This window comes from Mauremys reevesii, linkage group 10 (genome assembly GCF_016161935.1).
Source record: "Mauremys reevesii isolate NIE-2019 linkage group 10, ASM1616193v1, whole genome shotgun sequence".
NCBI lineage: Eukaryota > Metazoa > Chordata > Testudines > Geoemydidae > Mauremys > Mauremys reevesii.
The window spans coordinates 27,995,234-28,017,785 of record NC_052632.1 but is presented as its reverse complement, the minus strand read 5'-3'; the positions used below and the strand labels follow the sequence as shown (position 1 = coordinate 28,017,785).

Sequence of the window (22,552 nt, the reverse complement as noted above, 5' to 3'; positions counted from 1 at the left end):
CACTGAAAATGGATTAATTGCAAGTCTAGACAGGACTAAACCACGGATAGCACATTTCAGGAACCATAGTTTCCTCATGTAGATAGGTCTGTACATACCCTCAGGTAAGGAATATAAACTGGTGGGGGATTGATATGACTTTGTGGTGGGGAGACTGGGCCAGTCTCAGTAAGTTATTTGCTTTAGTTTCCATTTATGTTGTTCTTCTCTGGTCCCTTTCCATCTTCCCTACCCGACCCCCCACAAAGACAGTTAAGTTTATCATTAACTTAAATGTAAATACTTAAGACACTTCCTTTGTTCTGTTGAACACAAGTCCTACATGTACCTGCCACAATCAGCAAGTTATTCTTGGCAGTGCTATTACTAAGGCTCTGCTGACGCCACCCGTGATTTATATGGTTGTATCATTATCACTGATTGGGAAACCAGCACAGCTCACCCCATACTCTTCCCCTCCACCGCCATGGGAACTTGCGAGTATATTAGAGGAGTTGTGATCAGGGAGTCAATGAAGCCCAGTGCTTTTGCAAAGCTAATCTCTGAAGAAGCCTGTAGTAAATAGGATGCTACCACCATTGTCAAGCTACAAATTCACTCAACTATCAATCACATCTCTTTGCTTTGGGGTCTGTTTGAATTCTCAGTGGGGAGTGTGCATTGCCTGTTCCGAATAGCTGCCAATCTGAATTGAATTGCCCCATAGCTGTACCACCAGGCAAGGGCAATGTCCCCGGACAAGGCACCGCAGCCTCCCCTCATGGAGGAGTATTTTGTGGGTGGAAATGAGAAGATCCAGGAAAGGCACTACTGAGTCTGGAGCTCCCCCTTCAGTTTTTCCTCCTCCTTCATGATGGCCTAGCAACTTAGGGGTGTTACACTTACGGTAATGTTTCAGGAACAGAAGCCTCTGAAAAATAGGATGAAAGGTTATGAACTGAAAGTGGGGAAAATTGGAAGTTTCTGTGGAATCTTGCCAAGAAAATGTTTTGACTGCAGTACAACAAATCTGTCTTTGTATCACTAATGGATGTTTGCCACTGTCCAGCTCTCATATTTTGTCATTTACTGTGATAGAAATGGTAACCAAGAATAGTGATGATGAATGGTATAAAAGGCTACAGTGTGTGACAGACCCAGACCAGTGGGGTACAGGAGTCTGGTAGAGGGCAAATATACTGGTCACTGGATTAATAGTTTTCTGTTCCCTGAGTGACCAGAGCAGGGGCTGCACTAGAGTAATCAGGAACCTGCTAGAACCAATTAAGGCAGACAGGCTGATTAGAACATCTGCAGCCAATCAAGGCAGGCTAATCAGGGCACCTGGGTTTAAAAAGGAGCTCACTTCAGTTTGTGGTGTGCATGTAAGGAGCTGGGAGCAAGAGGTGCAAGGAGCTGAGGATAAAGAAGGTGTTTGGAGGAGGCCATGGGGAAGTAGCTCAGGGAGTTGTAGCTGTCATGCAGCTGTTACAGGAGGCACTATAGACAGCTGCAATCCACAGGGCCCTGGGCTGGAACCTGGAGTAGAGGGGCCCGGGTTCCCCCCAAACCTCCCAACTCCTGATCAAACACAGGAGGAGTTCCACCAGAGGGGACGATCACTGAGGTGAGCAAATCTGCCAATAAGTGCAGGACCCACCAAGGTAGAGGAGGAACTTTGTCACAAGTGTTAATGGAAAATATATTCCCTAGCTCATGCACATGAGAGATAGTGAGAAATCAGTATACTTCAGGTTTAAGCAAGCCAGGTAGGATATGTCCAGAGAACTGGAAGAGAAATGAAAGGAGAAAGGGAAGAGGCTGAGGAAAATGAAGACAGTACTGAGGTTTGGTGGAATTTCTGGGGGGAGCAACCAAAGGAACGGATAGGGGTGGGGAGGGGGAAGCTTTACTGATGCATTTCATTTAAAGTTTTTTTCTGAATAAATGATTCAGTTCAAAGAATACTTGTTTTCAATGTAAACAACAATCCCTCAATTCAATACACAACTTCATTACCTAACAAAACTCAAGAACACTTGAGTTTGACAGCATTGTTCCCAACCTCGATCAAAGCTCTGTGAGGAAAGGACCATGCATTTTTTGTCTTAAAAATGGCCATGCATGTGTATGGTTCTAAGTAAATAACTAAAAACAAGGGGAGTTGCCTTGCTACAGCTATAGATCAGTTTAATCCTTTGGAAATTTACCTTTAGAGCCAAATTCTTAGGATTGTGATTGTAGTGAGTCAATGGCGCTACCATGATTTACCCCAGCGTCAGAGGAAGAATGGTCCAGTAGTTCGGGGGTTACCCTGGACGACTCTGCTCCACCATGTGTGACCGTGGGCAAGTCACTTAGTCTTTATATGCCTCAGATCCCCATTTTACAGATGGGGAAAATAGTCCTTCCCTACCTCACACAGGTGTTGCACATTAAAGATTGTGCACTGCTCAGATACTACAGTAATGGTGGTAACTAAAATAGATTTTGGTTTTGCCCATTGCTTGCTATGTTTTACTTCTATGAACTTTACTGAATTATCAAGTCGATCAATGTAGTACTCTATATTTTAAAATACATAATAATTTTAATACACTTACTGTAATGCTAAAACTAAGAACACTGAAACTGATTTGTCAAATTGGTCTTCTGTCACTCATCTGTGAATGTAAATAGTACCTATAATTTGCATTAAGTTTTAATGTGTCAGTCATTTAGGCTACCATGGGGAGCGACTAGATTTGTCTGAATACTCCTGTTGGGCAAATTGTCCTGCAGGAAGGATATTTCCAGATTTAAATTAAACAAGTAGATAATGCCTCTATTTGTTTAAAGCACAGTGATAAGGGATGCTTGATGACTATTGTCTGGCATGAAACACTTGATGGCACTTGTCTTTAAACATATGTTTTCTGTTAAGCAGCAATTTGTCTGTTGATGAGAACTGTATCCCTGATGGCACTTTCTTCCAATATTCAGTTGTGCATAGTAGATGTATTCTCAACACTGATTGTGAAGGGCACTGAACTCTTGCCCTTGCAAAGGATTGTACCACAAGGGCAAGATTTTATTGTCAAGGGTTTATTTGAGACTAAAAATAGCAGGATAATCAGCACTTATAACAACTCAACAGTATTACCACAGTTGGCCTGCAAATAGATAGATAGAATGCACAAGCTTTATAATCCTTAGGCAATGGGTACTTGTTTTTCTGGGATTTGTTGTATGTTTCTGTCTCTTGCACTGGTGTTTGGTGTCTGTGTCTATCCAAAACACTGCAGAAAATTGTTGATTAATATTAAGTGTTTATTGGAATCAGTTAAATAAGTGGGGCCTAGTCTACACTAGAAAGTTTTACTGGCATAGTTATGTTAGCGAGGAGTGTTTTAAAAAATAAAACAAAAACAAAAAAAATCCTTCATAACTATGCTAATAAAAGCCGTAGTGTAGATGGTTATATCAGCAAAAAATCCTTTTGCTGGTGTAGTTTATTTCATTCAGGGATCTTTTTTGCTGCTATAATCTGCATCTCCACTAGTAGAGCTATACTGATACTCCATTGAAAAGTCTTGTAAGTATAGAAAAGGGCTAACTTTCTCACTTGATGGCCAGTGCCCTAAGCACTAGGCTTGGGATGAGAGACCTCCAGGTTCAAAACCCTGCTTGTCTGAATGGTCTAGGGTGAAAAATTCTGCTAAATCAGGTAGAGCAGGGACTTGAAGCTAGGTCTTCTATATCCCTGGCTGCTGGCTTGACCATCAGACTAAAGAATGTGTGTGCCAGTCTTTCTTTCTCTTTCCTCCTTCCAACCAATGCAGAACAAAAACAAATTCTGAAACCTCAAAATTTGCCCCCAAAAGGAAGGATCATCCTTTGGACAGCTCGAACAGTGAGACCAGCACTGAACTGTACACATTTTACAACAAAAGATTGACAAAATTCACTTATGATTAGTACAATAAAATTGTGGCTGTTCTCCAAGTGCTAAATCCACCATTGGACTCAGATGAGGATGGGAGTGCCTTTGAGGAAATTTATGTAGGAGGTAAACTGATAACCAAGTGTGCTCTGAGATACAAAAAAGCATGTGCAAAAGAGCCCTGAATTTACACAACAGAGGAATACCATTGTAAGGATGCTGTAATTGTAAGGGAAGGAGCTGGAATAAAATCAGAGGATGCTTTAGTGACCTTCCCATGCCTCTCTCCTTATTACCTGAGTTGTTTCACCTTTTCAAAAGCAGTTTGAGCTTTCAGATGCATGTTAGATGGGGTTTTCTCTCCTGTTGTATTTTAACTGTCTGTTATATAGTTAAATTAGCTACAAGTTTGTTTTTTTTAAACAAGGCAACCCTGATCATGGAAAAGATCATCCTTGACTTAATGCCAGTTATACACTCCTCGAATCTACTTGAGTTCAATCCTGCAATCAATCTCATGCTTAACATTCCAGCTTTTAGTTTTAATACCTAAATGAATCCTCCTATACACAAGCTTTTCTGTACTGAGTGTAGCAAGCCATTTTACCAGGAGAGGCTTACAATATGGACTTTAAAAGGTGTAAGTATGACTGTGAACGCCTATTTTAATGGGAGTTATGAGGAATTTCTATAGAAACATTAATCCCTCTTTGATATGTGTCAGTACATTTAACACGATTGGGTGCAAGCCTCTGAGATGGATAATTCTTATGTCAGTACAGCCTGGCATGGTAAATTATTTTCAAACACTAGGCCAAATCCTGCCCTCAGATATATGCAAACATCTCCTATTGATGCACTGGGAATTGCAGTGGTGGGTGAAGGCAAAATCTGGCCCCTTGCCAAAAGAGCTATGCTAAAGCTTAGACTAATACACCAGATCAGGCTGGCTTTGGGTTTCTAGTATACCTATGAACATCTGTCCGAGTGGCTGAAAGTTCAGCGGATCTGGGCTGGTGCAATTCACACAGCCATAACCGCTACTGCCAGTCATCTTCTCTTCCCAAGCTCCAAGGATCCCTCTTCTTACCATTGCTATCTTCAGAGGGAGTTGTGGTCTTTTATACATGTGCTGTTTCTGCAAGCTATTGGCCCCCACTCTGGATATTCTGGGTGTGCTGGGTGGCTATGCTCCCTGTAACAACATGGGGAATATGTCTTCTGTTTTTATGAATTCTGGTTCATGTTATGAAGAAATTATTGTATCGGGGAATGCCAGTATATGGAACTGGAATCTACCATTTGCTGACAAGGGATGTAGCACATCCCTACCAGACAGAAGTGACTATGTGACCCACCCTCCCCAGATTTCTGCCAGGGTTTATATGCCCTGGCCTGAACTCTGCTGCCTACCACCAGCATCTTTAAATTGTAGACCCCCAGTATAAACAGAGATGTGTCATCTCTGCTACCAGAACAGGGACAATTGAGAGTAGTTAACCTTAATGAACTATGCTCTAACTCAGTAGTTCTCAACCTATTTACCATTGTGGGCTGCATCCAATACTACCTGTATGGTCCTGAGGATGTCACATGGGCTGCAGTTGTGGGCTGGTTGGGCTGCAGGTTGAGAACCACCGCTCTGACTGAATATGGGCATGCTAAGGAGGTTGGCTGAGGCTGGGAGAAACTCATTCCTCTAACTTGTCAACAGGAGCAAGAAGTGGAGAGTGGAAAATTCCCAGAAGCAGAACAAAGGAACCAGGTGCTATTGATGGAAAATATTCACTTGAGAGACTCACTGAGATAGGAACAGGAATCTGTGGGCTGGAGAGGTCCTGTTCAACTGCAGTTAGGGAAAGCTAAGTGAGCTCAAATGGAGTTATGGTTCTGAAGGGAAACCAATGAGCTGCAAGGAAAGGAACCTGGACACTCAGAGGGCTCTCTCCAAGCCCAAAGAACTTTCCCGAGTGGTGAGGAATCTGAGGCAGGAAAATGTATGTAGGTGTTTATAACTTTATATAGAGCTGTATATTTCTCATGCTTCCTAAGTGAAGAGGTGTGATGTTTTAGAATCCTGTGTAAAGTATGTGTGTGCTGTCTTTCAAACTATCTCACACACTTTTAGAGTTAAACTAGAAACCAGAAGGCTCACACATCTAGTAGCATTCTGAGGAATGTGCAAGAGCAGCTGGGGAGGCATGAGAAAAACAGTACTAGTTTCAAGGCCTGTGCAATTTGACCACAGAGTCCCCAGGGCCAAGAGGGTTATCATACATATGGTATGCACCTGGAGTGCGCACCTACTGGCCCAAAGCGAGGGGCAGTACCTAAACAGTGCCCAGCCTCAGCAAACTAAGGGCAGGTGGGATTCAGCATTTAGATCCCCTCACAGCAGCCTGGCGAGTATGCAGCTATTGGAGCTTGACCAGATCTGACACACACCCAGGGGTGAAAGTAAAATTGAAAACTTACCGGTATGGGGGCCGGCTCCACCCCTCCTGGAAGGGGTGGGGCTTCAGGCAGAAGGGGTGGGGCTGGGGGTCAGCGTCCTCCAGCCAGCCATTCCAGGCTGCCTGACCCACACACCGCGCAGGGCTCCAGTGGCAATTTAGAGGACCCGAGGCTCCGTGTGCTGCTGCCGCCCATACTGCCTTACTTTCAGCCCTGCACACACCCATCTTCTTTGTTTGCACCAGTGCTCTGGAATCTAACTCGCAGTGGTTCCCTGCTATCTGTGCACTGAGCTTCAGGCGGTGCCACTCCCTGCTGACTCGTTTTTTCTGTTGCTCGCTGCCTAGGGTGAGGGCATATCCTAACTCCCATCTTTATTATGATGGAAGGGAGTGACACCCTTAATTACAGACTGCCCAAAAAAGGATAATGGGAAGTGGCCATCTGGTTTCTTCAGAATAACTGGGAAAGGAGAGCACTCAAAAGCAGGCTGTAGTGAGGAATTAGAGGCATGTAGTTTATTGGGCCCTGAGGATTTGTGAGAAAGAGGGGTGTCCTTAGTGATTGGGCCATCCTGTTGATGGGTCAAATCACAAAGCAAGCCATCTAGGCTTAACCTACTTTCATCCCCTTCCAGCAGATGCTTGGGAGTGGGCTCAGTTTTGGGTAATGAACACGGCTCTTATCATTTGATAAGTAATGTTTTTTTTTTTTTCATGGTTCTTGTATCTGCACGAATCTAGATATTATTCTCTCCCACAGTCTTGCATGACATCATAAATTATTCCTGACACTCCCCAAGAAATGTAAAAAGCTAATTGCATCCAAGTTATTTTTTTTACTAGCATCTTAATTGCATCTCTTAATGCAACAACAAACCGCATTCCTAACTTGTAAGAATGTTGCCAAGAGTGAATGAAAAATGCTTTAAGGCAAAACAAACAGTGCTGGGTGGTTCATTCTAAACAGTATCAGTTAAAATGAGGGCATGAACACTGATAAAGATGTTAATAATTAGAAGCTGCATGTTAAGCTTTATACAGAGAAAGAAATGTGGTATGTCCTGCCATGAGAGAGACACTGACTCTCACATTAAGGGCAATGGCAGCCTCTGGTCTGAGTTCATGTGTAGAATTCCATCCCAAGACCTGGATCCTGACAACCTCGATTTAGATCTTGATCCAGCTCTAAACTGCTCAGGTCAGTCTTCAGAGTTACTGTGACTTTGATTTTAATAACAAAGTCCAAAGTTCAGTTCAAGGACATTTCTATCTCCTCTTTTTCCTTTCAATGCGCAAGAGTGGACTGTGTTTTGGTGGTATGGTGAGGACAGTGGCTCTACCAGAGCATTAGAAAGCAGGCAATTTGTACTCTGATCAAGTTTTTTTTTTGGTGTGTAGGAGTAATGAGGAGAGCTGGTGGAAGCAGGCCCCATTAGGAAGTGAGGAACCTCGCTAAAAACTCTCCCCAGGTAGATGGACATAGCGATGTTTTGGAAAAAGCTTGGGACCATGTAGAGGGAGTTACTGTGTTGTGAAAGAAGACACTTATTTTTCATTAAAGCCCCTGGGATTTTTAGATTAGTTTTGTTTAAGCTGGTTGAGACTTAAAACGAGAGAATGAAGACATCGAATTAGTTAAAATGGGTATGGTGTGGGAAAAAGGGATTACTTTTTTAAAAATCAGTAGCCGTGAAAAATAGGCATAAAATATGAAATGCTTAAGGAGAGGCTGGATCAAACTCAGTGGGAGCCACGATCAGTTGGACCTGTGGACAGGGCAGGTAAACAAACCGGCCTGGCCCACCAGGGGCATTCCCTACACAAGCGGTGTCCCACGTTTGGGAAACACTGCTTTGGAGGAAAGCTGTCTTGGTAACCTACAGTTCTGTTATTGGGTTATGTAGGTAGGCTCTCCCAATTGATAGGATGGTTCTCACATGCTATATGCATAAAACTGATAGGTAAGAAGTTTTGGAGGTTCAGCTTGAATAAGAGCCGCAATTTCAGATGTTTTGACCACTAAAGTACCTGACTCTCTCCAGTCTGCAAAATATGTTTGGAAATATCATGTAACCACATTTACTGGTTCATCCTGTTTTTTTGGTTTTGCTCAGAATTGGGAAGTGAGGAGGGATGTGAAAATGAGAAGTAAGGGGAAAAATCTGATGTAAACTTCTTTAATCATCAAAAAAGAAGTTTTTAGTTCAGTTAAATTCAGGTTCTGGATGAAGGTCTGCTTATACCTGGGCTTGTTTTATTTGAACTTCTGAATTGGTTTGTCTCTTTCTGATACACACTCCTGTGTCCTCCTGAATTGTCATCTTAGTAATTGCCTTTATTTCCACCCCCGCCTTAACTTTACAAACCCATAATATTTCAGTATGTTAAGGTAGAGGAAGAAATCTTGCCTCAACAATGACCATCAGTCTCACAGAGCAGATTAACTCATATAAACAACTTGAGTGCTAGCCACTTATCTGGCTGGGTAGATCAACACTCTTGTTCACACATCCTTGAGGCATGAAGATGGATTAAAACGCCACATGGCCACTAAAGTTAGAATGTAACGTAACTTACTTCCTAGGTTTTTATGTAACAAGCATCTTAGGAGACAATAAAAAAGAGATAGGAAGGAAATAAACACAAGGCAAAATGAATCCAAAGAGCGTCTTTGATTTGGGGACTATTGCCTGACATCTGTAACTTCCAGTTTCCTAGAAAATATATGTTAAAATATAACGTCATTTTCATTGTAATCCAAATTTATATATAATATGTAATAAAACAGGTGAATAAATTTTACAGACAGGAGAGACCTTTCCTTCTGTGAAAAATGTATTCCTCACTGACCTGTGGAGAGGCTATTCATGAACAGCTGCATCAGGAGATAAGCATTTGCTGTACAGTTGGAAGAAAACTATTGCATCAGCTCCAGCTTTCCAGGACTGCAGCATAAAAAAAAAAACAAAACAGGCCTGAAGTGATTTTGAGTTACAGTGGGTGACAAGGGGGAAAAAAAAATAATAGCCGCTGCCTACAGTGATTAGAATACTGGGATTAACATATATACTGCAGTAAAATCATATAATGTGACATTCTAAGTGTGGGATATGTGTGTGTATTATGTGACTTCTGCTTAACTTGTCGTTACATACTTAAAATAAATGTTCAGTTCCAATGGATCCTACAACAGGCAAAAGATGAGGATCAAGTTAGCCATGAACTGGACCATGTTAAAGTAGAAGGTTAGCGCTTACATAAACTTGTTCATCTCTGAACCACAGATGTGCATGGGTTTGCAATGGTGAAATATAGTTAAAACTGAACTACACTCAATTTAGGTGTGCGGTTTGACTGACTGACGTTGCTCCAGACCTCAGTCTTTACCTCTGTTGGTATATACACCGTGACTTACCACAAGACCGCTTATAGCCAAAGAGGAAGCAGGAGTTGTTGCACTCTCTGAGGGTATGCCTTCACAGCCTGCAGAAGTGTGCCTCCCAGTCTGGGTCAATAGACTCGGGCTAGCAGGGCTCACTCTAAAAATTGCTGTGTAGATAGCTCTTTGAAGTTGAGGCTTGATCGGAGCTCAGGCTCTGAAGCCCAAACACCACCCTAGATTTCAGATCCTGAGATCCAGCCCAAGCCACAACTCCAAAGCGCTGTCTACACAGCAGTTTTTAGCATGATCCCCGTTAGCCTGAGTCAGTTGACCTAGGCTGGGAGGCTCACTTCTGCTGGCTGTGTAGATGTCCAATATACAAAATGAGACCAGAGCTTTGTACAAATGTTGTTAAAAATAAATGAAAGCTTTTGGTTCACCTGTTTTTGTCTAGTTTGTTGGCTGTAGATAAAGTTCATATGTGTATTTAAATGTTCATACATTTATCAGTGCAGTAACTGTTTTATTTTACCTTCCTTTAGAAACAGAAACCAAAGTCCCATAGGCCCAGGGAAATATGGATATGGAAAAGTGCCATATATATTACCACTGCAAACTGACACTGGGCAACTGCCTCAAAAAACACGGAGGCAGCGACAGTCAACAAGGAACCAAGCATATGAGCAGAATCAGGGTCTTGGGAACACACACAATCATCCATCTAACCCTTCAGTCCAACATGGGAATCTTTACCAAGAAGAACGTGGACCTCAGGTGTTGGGGCCCTCAATTTATCAGCAAGCTTCAACCCATTCACAGGCCTTTCCTGCATCTCAAAGTTTGTTTCATGGGACTGACTCAACCCACCATGGCTCTGCATCCCGCCAGCCCTTCCAAGGTCAACCTCACCCTCCAAGGGGTGGAGGTATTGTGTGCATTGGAGCCTACAAGCAGTACAAACTCTGCAACACAAATGTAAGTCCATTCTTTTCTCTCTCAATTTTAAAGACAGCTCCCTGAGCATGCTGGATTTCTATTCTTCCTGTGGCTTAAAATCAAAAGATATATATTGATCTTCTTAACTATGGAAAAAAAATCCCTTCATTCTGTTAGTTAGCCATGGAATAAAAGAACCAACTGTATGTTGATTTAAAAGAAGAGTGGCTTGGGGGGATGTCCATAGTTGCTATATAATCTACCATTTGCATAGCAGCAACCATCCGAGGGGTATCAAATGGTTGTTAAACCTCACACACCGGTGGTATAAGTATGATTCCTGTTAGATAGATGGGGAAACTGAGGCACTGACTTTGCTTCGCAGACAGGAGTAGGCAGAGAACAGGATGGGATTGGTAGTCAGGTTTCCCAGTTCCCAGTCCCATGCTCTAACCACAAGACCACATGGCCTTTTTGTGACAGACCTTCCTTTTTGCCATATTTTGGGAATTCATATACCCCAAACGAAGGTTTCTGATTTTAAGTGTCTATTTTTATGGTAAATTGTGGCTTTTTTAGGAGTAAAAATCTATTGTATTAGAATTTTTTTAATAACATTTTTCTTAAAGCTGTTTTAAAATATTTGGCTTTGGTGCTACTCTGTGTTCTGGGATGACCTCCCAGTTAGTTGTATGAGACCCCTCAGGGTCTGCTCTTCTGCTCCACAAACAAATTTCAACATTGTAAGAGCTGTAATTTTTGGCTGTTTTCCTTGAAAATTTCTTAAAATGTCTTTCTCCAGTGTTTGCCTTGGCTGGATTTTATCAGCATTTAACCTAAAACAAGAGGCCTCCTTTCCAATCTCTAGTGAATTAATATTGTTGACTTCAAGAGCCATGCTATTTAGATATTAATAATGTTTTTTTTCTAAAGTATTAGTGCTGTTGTACGTTGATGTAACAGACAATTCGGCCTTAGGGTGCATATGTGAGTCCTAATCTGCCTTTATAGCCTTTGGGCCTTTTAAAACTGGGAGATGTAGTCATGGGGCACATGACTAGGGACAAGCATATGACCTTCAGGAAGCCAGATGGACACTTCCTGTTTCTTAGGTTGGGGCAGCATACAGGAGAGATCCAGTGTCAAGGATGCTTTGCTGTATGTTTCTCCATCAGTATGCAGGAAAAAGTTACCAGAGGAGAAACATGTGTTTCCTCTTCCCAGTTGTGGCAGCCAGAGACAGCAGGAAGAGTCTGTTACCTAGTGTGTTGTATTATTTTGAACCTTTTTTGCATTTTCTGTTAATTAATAAACTTGCATTGGGGAAAAGGACGTGGAATGGAATTTGGGCTTTAATTTGAACTGCTGTGGCTGGTGAATCTGCACACTGGTGCACAGGTAGGATAGTAAATACATCTCAGTCAGTCATCTAATTGAGGGTAACGGCAGGTAAACACAGTTTACCACTTCTCTTTGGGGAATATGGAGTTTAGCTTAGATTAGTTTACCCATTTTTTTTGTTTAATTTAAAAAAAATTTTTTTTACCGCTACACTCTGATCCCACTGGTTCAGTACCTCTGCTATGTGCTTTTGTAACACAGCCCTTTCTAAACCCTGTGTTACACTGGTGTCCAAGACTCCAGTTTCTATGGTGAGAAGTTCTGCTTCTAAGTCCTTTCTAGTTGTGTTTTTCTTTGTAGTAGGTCCTTGCTTTTTCAGCCCTGAATCCTGCTTCCTCTTGTTCTTCCCTCTAGTTCATCCTCAGCCATATCAGGGCAGGAAGGCACATAGTCATCATCCTCATGACTACGCATAAAGCATCAGAAAGGGCTTTTTCAAGAATGATCTCTTTACAGGCTTCTCTGTGGAAACTTCTGTTTAGTCAATACTATAACCAGCACCTTCCCAAGTCTCAGTCTGTCCCTTGTGTGAGAGTGTTATGTGGGATAGACGCACCATTGGTTTGTCGTTTGTCAAGTTATTGAATAGTTAAAAGGATTATTCTGTATTGTACACAGCCCTGCCAGACACACAAGACATCGTCCCAGCCCAGAGGAGCTTAGAATCTAAACCAGGCTGACAAATGTGAGAATAGTGGATAACAGTTCAGACCTAAGAAATGGGACGGAGGGAGGGATAGCTCAGTGGTTTGAGCATTGGCCTGCTAAACCCAAGGTTGTGAGTTCAATCCTTGAGGGGGGCATGCCAAAATCAGTACTTGGTCCTGCCTAGCAAAGGCAGGGGGCTGGACTCAATGACCTCTCAGGGTCCTTTCCAGTTCTTTGAGATAGATATGTCTCCATATATGAAGAAGATGGGTTGATGTCATGGAGATCAGAGTTGGAAGGTTCCATTAAAGTAGTGAGGCATAATGAGGGTAGAGGAGTTTGCAAGATGGATGTGAGACAGGCTATTCCAAAGATGGTGAAGGGCAAAGTTGGAAGAGAGGACTGTGAGGACACTTCTATCCTTATTATTATTGGTAATGCCCACAATATACAAGGGGCTTTCCAAACTCAAAAGAAAAGGAGGTTTCTATTCAAAGGGGTTACTCTCTGCTACTCTAGTAAGGGAAAATCAGAGCAGAGATTAGGTGAAAACGTTTACAGTAAAGCCATGAAAACAAGTGCAAAGATCTTGATTTTACTGTTTTGAATTATATTAAGATCATGACGCAAAGCACCGAGGTGGGTGATGTGGATTGAGTGGCATGAGGGGAAGAAGGTTACAGCAGAAATATTTCAGATAGAGTTGAAGGTGATTGGAGAGGGAGTTAGAAAGGAGGAGGTAGCTAAGAGGAGTGATCAAGGCATGGACCCAATGTTCTAATAGTGGGGATGATGAAGAAAGGTCATTATAGAGGAAATTTGGCAAGAAGTGGCATCCAGAGAGTGGGGTGAAGAGAAAGTTGTAAATGTGGGCTTGGGAGAACAGTGAACAGGTCAGCACTGATGGAGAAGGAAGGGAGAAATTAGCTCTGGTGAAGTTTTGGATGGTGGCAGGACATACAGTTCAGTGTGACTTAAATATATTTCAGTGTTCATGGAGAAGCTAGAGTGAATATGCATTCACAGTAAATAATTTTAAATTTTGAAGCTACATTTAAGGATAGGACAGCAACAGGATACCAAAAAAAGAAAAAAAAAGGTGTGAGCATATCCCCATGATTTCCTGCACCTCTGAATGTAACCAAATTCTAAAGAAACAGATGTGACTATTCAATGATCTTTTTAACAAGAGAGAAATTGCAGGTGATGCAGGTAGAATTTTAAGTCCTTGCAGGCACATAGCCCTTCACATAGCCCTGTATTCCGATGACGACGTTCTCGGGAACCAAGTGGAAGCTGTAATTGCCATCAGGGATCAGTTTCTCCCTAGGATGTGGTATTTAATAGCTATAAACAATAATTATGGAGGAGCAATCATAGGAGTCAAGGCCAGACCAGAGCAAAGCAAAGTTGATAGTGTCTGTCCTTATTTACTTGTTCTTCCTGTCTCTCCACTTTTATACATGGACTTTGATTTAATTTATCTTCAGTGACGTGTTCCAGAGCTGCTGCTGGCATCTAGAGAACACTAGCTTCTTTTTTCTTTTCTTTTCTTTTCCCTTTTTCTTGTATGTTCCAAGAGGTGAATATAATTTAACAAAGGGGAAAGATTCTATTAACTGGTACCCCGGTCTTTGGTTTCTCCTAAGGGTAGTTAATTAATTACAAATTAACTCAATCTGCCTTGGCCTGTTAGGTCATTTCCTCATCATTGTGCATTTAATGTGCTTTCATTTATAGCTGAACTTGTTTTGCATGACTGACAGCTTGGTTCATAAAAAGTTAAGCTTATAGATTTTGGTTAGTGAGAGGCTGAGAAGAGCTTCTATTTGTTCAAGTGTTTTTGCAGATCACTAAACTCATTTTCTCATTGTACAAATGGCTTCATCTCTTCAGCACTTGCATGTGTGTTTCCTGCCAGTCAGCCAGCTGATAGCTGAGCAGTCTACCTGGTCTGCCTGCTGGGCTTCCCGACTTCCCATGTTACCCACCTCCATGGGACACTAGGCTGCCTCGCTCCCCATATGCCTAGCCAGATTGAGAGCTGGCTGGCTCCTTGCCCAGAATTTTTTGAAAATTTTTCCATTCTACAGAAATTTGCATTTGAGGCTTTTTGTTCTGATTCAGAAAAAACATTTTTTTGGAAATGTACAATATTCCATGGAGTGGAAATTCTGTTTCCAGTATTGCTTTGTTCACTACCAGCACAGGGGTGAGGTGAGGATGTGTTCATTAATATTTGTGGGTTACAAAAAGTGGCATGTAAGAATGTCAGCGAGAACTTTTGTTATTAAAAACTTTTTGTTTGGGACATCTGTGAACCTTATTTTTACTCATTTTGAGCGTTGTGTGGGCTCGGTATTTGATATAATTTCAAAATGAGGTTAAGATCTTTTTCCAAGGAATTTAGCTTTGACTCTAGTTTGGGAGTTTCCTTTTGAACTGTGTAAGATTGCATGTGCATTTAACAGTTTGACATTTCTAGGTGTACAGGAAAGCTCATAAGTTTACATTACTTTAGGCTGTACTGTGGTTTCTTTGATTCTTTGAGGTTTGGGGTGGGATTTTTTTAAAGTATTAGCTCAAAGGTCATTAGTGCTAGTGGCAGAAGTAACATGCCAGCCATTGCTATGGGAATAATGGTTAAACGTTCTCCTGTTTTGTACATCAATTGATGATTTGTCCCTTCAATTTAGATGTTACCCTATATGTCACTCTTCAGGGTATCTTCATTGAATATACTGGGCCAAATTAATTTCTGTTGTAACTCTATAGCTGTGGCTATAATGAAATTACTCCAGGGATAAACTGGGCTCACTGTGTTGAATCTCTTTACCATATTCCATAGAACACAATGTCTTAGGCAGGTCTCATTAGAGTCTGACTAAATAACAGGGACTTGACTGAGTTAAAACACTGGGGGAAATGTTTGCAGGGTTGCAGTTCAGAAGCCTTCACTTTAATGTGTTTTGTCTAATCTAAACTTGTTTCATAGCAAGTAGTGATCTATCCTATAAAACCAGCTCATGGTCAGTCAGTCATCACAATATATTGTAGCATCAAATGTAATTACAGATGAAGAAAGGCCCAAGACTGTGGATCGTAACAAATGTAGTTAACCATTTGACAGTTTTGTGTTGACCTACCTCCCCACCCCCAATAGGACCATAAACTCCAAATGTAGGCATGTCCATTACACAAAATGATCACTAACATAGGTCTAGGGATGGGGACTACCCATGTGTTAAGAAAATAAATTAAAAATACTTCTCCACCAGGGAATGTACATTATTATTTTTATTGCCATAGTGCCTGGGAGATCCAGGCATTGTCTAGGATCCCATTGTGGTAGGTACTGCGCAAATTGAGAACAAAATAATGGCACCAACACCAAAGAGCTTACAATCACATAGTGTATGCATGCCTATTACAATCCTAGGCAAATTTATGTTCTCCAGGCTGGAGAAAAGTAATTAGTAAAGGAACCTCTAATGCTTTAGCCAGGGCTTTCTGCACCACAGATGATAGGATTTCAGTCTTCTCCAAAAATATTTTAAGTATTGTGTAGAATATTTCAAGGTGCGCATGCACACACACAACCAAAAAACTATACACCATCAACACAGTCCATTTTAATGTAAAGGTTCAGAGTGCATATCAATAACTGAAGGATAAATAAAGATGTTATAGGTGTCCCAAAACCAGTAGATGCATTTATATGCCCAGAAAATTCAGAGTTAAGGTTACACTTAAATTTCACACATTATGGTAAGAAAATACTAATTAAGAGAACCAAGCAACCTTAACTTTGTCCTGTAGTGATATTATGCAATAACACCACAATTATCATTAAGGCATTTTATGGCATGTTGTCCCAGCTTAGATTTATAAAGAGACATTTTTAATATTTTTCTCCTCAAGGTGTCATGAGTGAGATGCATTTCCTACGTTTTGTACAGATGTAGCAAATGCCTCTGTGTGTGCTTACTGCAAGTTCCCATGGGTGTAATACCTTAGGTGGACATTATTATTACTCCTCCTCTTACGTGCTGCAGCTGATAAAATCAGGATCATGCTGTCAAACCTGGCAAAATCTTCCAGTTTTCCACTTTAAATGGTTGTTATAGATTGTCACTTTTAATTTCAATATTATGTAGTTCAAACAAATCTGTCCTTTAAAACTCAGTGAAATGTAACATGATCAGATTCCTTTCCTCGTGAAACCCCTCCCTCCTATTAAAAGTCCAGACATTCTTTTTAGTATTCACCCTAAGTTTTCCTTTTTTTCCCCTTTCATCCCATCGCTCCTTGGTGTATAGCCTCCTTGAACCAGCCAAAGGTTCCCTTGTCTCTTCTTGGAGTTTATACCTGGTAGACTCTTATCATATCCTCCCATAAGATTAGCCAATTCACACACATGTTTAGCTCCTTTAGTCTTTCCTCAAGTCACTCCTTCCACACTCTTCTGTGAATTCTCTTTAAATAGTTTAAATCTTTCTGGGACTTGTTGTGAAAGTCAGACATTTGGTTCATATTCTATGTCTGAAAATATTTCATTGGCATCCACACAATATTGGAAGCAGTTTGAATTCAATGTACAGAATCCATTCTGTTTTTGGTGGAAGGGTTTCAGGTACTTCATCAAATTCACATATTGGCATTCCTGCTCTCCAGCCATTTTGTAAATCCAGGAGTTTTCAATTACAGATCATTGAATGTACATGGCTATAATCCACATTGCATTTATTCTGCTACATACACAACGTAATTGGGACCTTTTAGAGAGTAATAGTCGTTATGATGCCGGAGAGTGCTGTGTGTGGCTGAGGAAGTGTTTTCATCCAGACCAATACAAGAAAAGTCAATTGTTTTCTTGTGAAGTGGTGAAAATTAACACTTTTTTAGGTTTCTGGTTACCTTGAGTTAGCATGTACATTTTCTGTATTGAATCACCAAGGAAGAGAATGCATAACACTCCCGTACATCATCCATGCTTTGAGAGATTAAGTTTGTCCCAGGAATATATTTTGCACATAATACTCAGAATCTCCAAAATCCTAACGAGAGGATAGTTTATTCTTCTTATATTCTGTAACTCTTCAGAAACTTTTTTTCTTCACTATGCAGTGCAAAGCCTGCATGCAGCTAAGATTTCCTGGAGTAACATCTTGGGGCTTATCTACAATAGAACATTTTTGTGTTGCAACACCTTTGCAGCACCTCAGTGTGCCTATAAAACACCCCATCTGCACTCAAAACTGCTTGCATTGATTGGTGCACAGCTGTTCTTGCTACCATTGCTGTTGAAGTTGAAGTTGCTCTGAAAAAAATTATCCCCATTGCAATCTACCCTGTGTCACTCTGCTCTGTTGCAATGCCAGAGTGGACAGAAAGGCTATATGTGTACTGTGCAGGGGTGAAAGTGAGCTGGTTCAGGCTGGTACTCTGTACCGGTAAGAACCCGCACTGCCCCGTACCCAGCCCATATTAAAGCACTGCTGCAGCAGCGCTTTAATGTCTCTGCCCCTTTTGCCTCCCCTGTTGGCAGCCCTGCTGGTAGGGTCCATACCGGCAGGGCCGCCGAAGGGGGAGGAGGGATGGGAAGCAACATTAAAGCGCTGCGGTGGCAAAGGGCCCTGAAGTGCTTTAATGTCCCTGCCCCATTGGTCCCCTCCTCCCCTGCAGCCTCCGACAGGCTGGGGGGCCTCGGGCCCTTTAAATCAACATGGGAGCCCCTGGCAGCGTGGGCCAGGCGGCCTGGAAGGGCTGGTTGGGGGATGCTGACCCCAAGCCCCAATCCTTCCGCCTGAGGCCCCACCCCTTCCGGAGGCTGGAGCGCTGCCCCACCTCCCCCATACCAGTAAGTGTCCTAACTTACTTTCACCCCAGTACTGTGCTTAATTTTGTGCAACTGTGAAAATTTAAATAGATAAAACTTGAAGAAAATTTTAAAAAATAAACATTGATAGTACCTGTTGAAACTATTTTTTAAAAAAATCAAATTCTCCCAAAACTACAAGTATCTCTTCGTGTGGGTTCATTATGGTATATGTTCTAGTATATGGTTCTGTCACTGGATCTGTCTCTATTGGTGTGTAGCCTTCTTCTGAAGTTTGAGGGACGTCTGTACGCTGTTTGAGTTTGGATGGGGGCGGGGAATCTGTTTCTCTGAAGACTCAGACCCTGATATGTGTCTAGAAATAGTGTGATAGATGAATGACTAACATTTTTATAACTGGCGCCAAATCCATATCAAATGATTAAAGAGATTGTTTCCTGAGCTTTTGGCCAACTAAGTACAGTCGGTTTGATTTAGTAATTGGAAATGTCTGGGAAGTTACCTTAAAGTCAATGGAATTCATATGTCACGTTAGAGGGAAGAGGAGGGGGAAATGGCTTGCAACATCTGATCACCTCATCAGTTCCAAGAAACAGTTTTAGCACTAAAGATTGAATTGTGATGGTGATTCAAAGGTCATCATTCTGCCGCTTGTCAAGTTGAATTGAATTAATTTTTTCACAATAAAATGATTTAGATGCACAGCTTTGTTATTGTTTGAAGATAATCGCTAGTACCATATTTTAAAGATGAAAAGCGATTAAAATAAAAACTTCAACTACCTAAAGTCATTTGTCAGTGTAACAACCTATGTCAGGAATGTATGTTTAATATTAGTGTGTAAATTTGAATATCTGTCATTTATCTGCACACACAAATGTCCTAGAAGGTATTTTAAAGCATTTTAATGCGTCTTAAATTCTCTTTTGTCTTTTCAGACAAGATGCTTTGTCTGAATTTTGCTGCATTAATATTAAACACAGCCATAATTTGAACAAGAAATTCACTTTTTACTTATATATTGGTTTAATTGCATCCAGGCTTTGGAAGCAGTGGAAATCTGTCTTCTGGAAACCTCATTCAAGGGAGATCCTGTGAATTCATTTACAAATGCCATTAAAATTGTTTTCCAAAAAATGATGCTTTTTGAACATTTGGTAACTATTCATCGTCGCTCAAAAAGAATACAATAAAATACACATTCTGTCATACAGCACCTTCTGCTGGAATGTCTGTTTTGGTGAGAGCAGACTATGGTATCAGCAAGTCTACTCAGGGGAAGAATCTATTTTTCTTTGACATTTTAAGAAGGTTTGTCCAGTACCACAAGCTTAAGGTGATTTGCTTTTCTAAGGCTGTGTGGACAGGTTCAGAAGTAATTAGAACAGGCTGATCCTATGTTTTGAAGGTACTTCTCCAAAGTAAGGTATGCAGTGTGCCATCCAGCTTCCTCAATTGTGACTACATTCCTTCAACATGTGCACATTCGTTACCCACCCTCCACCCTTGCTGCCACTAACTGCCAAGCAAGCATTGGGTTGTACAAAAGCCAGACATCAGGCAAAGAGCACAAAAAGCGTGCAGATGAGACCTGGCAGGGAAAGAACGCTCCCTTGGCACCCTGTTGTGCTGGGCCAAAGATAAAGGTAATAATTGGAGATATACCAATCTCCTAGAACTGGAAGGGACCTTGAAAGGTCATCTAGTCCAGCCCCCTGCCTTCACTAGCAGGACCAATTTTTGCCCCAGATCCCTAAGTGGCCCCCTCAAGGATTGAACTCACAACCCTGGGTTTAGCAGGCCAATGCTCAAACCACTGAGCTATCCCTCCCCTCCTGGGTGGGGAAGGAACAGAAACACTGAACTGGCGGGCGGGGTGAGAGAGAGTTTGGGGAGAGGGTGGCTGGAGGGTGCTGAGAGAGCAGGCAGTATATGTGGAGCTCTATTACTGAAGCTGTCAGCTGTTTGTTAGCAGGGGGTCAGAGTGATGCAAATACTTAGGGAGCATGGACCTAAGTAAGGGTTTTTCTGGGACAGAGCTGAAGGATAATTTGGTTCAAGGGTGTCATAGACAGCCTGCTCATTCAGAAGAGCTGAGAACTGAAGGCTGGTTCTAGATATACTGTGATGAGAAAAGCAGTTGAATAGGCCTTTTCTATGTTGAATATCAGGGCAAAGTTCATAGATAACACTGCAAAGGACAAATTAGAGCAAACCTGCAGTGCTCTGTTTCGGCTTTGTCAGGTACTGAGACAGTGTGCTATGTGCTTATGCAGTAATTTCTCAGAAGAGAAAGCCACACCGTATGTGAAGAGACACACTCACGTGTACTGAACTTTCTTTGACTTTCCTTTGAGCAACACGTACAATAATGCCATTTTTCCACAAACATTTACCTTACAGTTATGGGAAAGCGAATCGCAAATTCCTTGTATTATTTAAGGCGAGGAAAGGAGCTGGGCACACTATATGAACAGTAGTTCTGTCATTACTATGCTTGCAGGGAAGTGATTGATTTATAGGGAGAAGAAGCCAAGGAAATATCCCCAACTCTCTCCTGCCAACTGTCTGTGTCTCTGACTTTAAACTTGCAATAATTTCCCAGCCAAGGAATGTAATTTTCTCCTCCTCTATTTGTCTGTGGTTTGCATTATCATATGCTGAAGATAGTAAAGCATGCTAATTACCTTGGACTGCAGCTGTGAGACCTTTGCTTGGTGGCTTTCTGGTGGCAACATTTTTGTGGTGTTATATAAATTACACACACATACATTAAAAGAACATTATTCATCTTTAATTACATGATCACGTTACTTTTTTTCTACAGGATCCCTACCTATCTAGTGCCCGGAATGGATGGTGCTCACTTAATGAGCTGCTGTTCAATATTTTGTTTTCTCAATATTATTAAATGTATGGCTCCATGCCTTATTTACCACATACTGTTCAAACCCTGCTCTGAAAACAGAATTAACTTCTTCCTGGGCTTTTCTATAGTGCTCATCACTCTAATATTGGAGTGCTTCCCAAATATTAATTTATTTTCACAATTCCCCACTTTGGAGATGTGGGGTTTTTATTGTTATTGTTATTTTTATTATTATGTTTTATTAATAAAAATAATATGGCAAATTGAGGCAAATATGGTAAGGTCAAAAGTATCCACTGATTTTGTGTGCCCAATATGGGACACCGAGGATATGATTTTTTTCAGAGTGCTTAGCATTATATAGTACAACTCCCATTGACTTCAGCTGCAGTTGTGAGTTCTCTGCACTTCTGCTAATCAAACACCAGGGACTTGAGTCAGACAGAAATGCACAAACATCACCTGTGAAAAGTTTGGTTTAAGTGATTTGCCTAGTAAAATGTAGGAACTCTGTGGCAGAGACAGAGATAGAATCCAATGCTCCAAGGCAGCGCCTTACCCATGAGACTTTCTCTTCCTACAGTTCCCCGCCACCTTCACGACACTGCTTCCAAGCAGTACCCAGTGACTCCTTAGACGCCTTTGAGGTGTGGTGCGTGCTGTCTGGGGTTCTCTGCTCAATGTCCCCATCTGGAACCCCAATTGTAAACCGATGACCCTCACTCCCATTCCATTCCATTTGTTGTCACCTGGAATTAGTTGATCCCTGATTCCCTGGGGTTATTTTTCCCCCCCTGGTATTTCCCCTCTGAACAAATGAGGCCCTTCTGGTTTACTAGAGGGATCTCTTTGGGGGATCCAACGTGTACATAGGGACCAAATGAGGCAGGAGTCCTGTGGAGGAAAAAATAGTGTGTCTAGAATTGGTCAAATAACTGATTTTTCAGTTTGCTGGCAGTTGAGGGTGGGGGGGAAGGTGTGGAGTTTGACCTGAACCAAAATTGCAAAAAAGGGGGAAAAAATTGACAAACTGAAAAAGCCTTAAACAAAATCACCCCTTTCCAAATTTTGAGTCCCCGCTCCAAAACCAGGTGGCATTCAAGCTTCACTAAGATTTTTT

General features: G+C 41.6%; 1 protein-coding gene across 7 annotated transcripts in view; it reads left to right on the top strand.

Annotated features, from left to right (window-relative positions):
• THSD4 (thrombospondin type 1 domain containing 4) overlaps positions 1 to 22,552 on the top strand; it is a 606,703-nt gene that overhangs the window by 98,494 nt on the left and 485,657 nt on the right. For all 7 annotated transcript variants that reach the window (XM_039492160.1, XM_039492156.1, XM_039492157.1 and 4 more), the window contains one exon: positions 10,282 to 10,714. In XM_039492160.1, the coding sequence (XP_039348094.1) occupies positions 10,282 to 10,714 (433 nt within the window). The remainder of the gene's footprint in view (positions 1 to 10,281; positions 10,715 to 22,552) is intronic.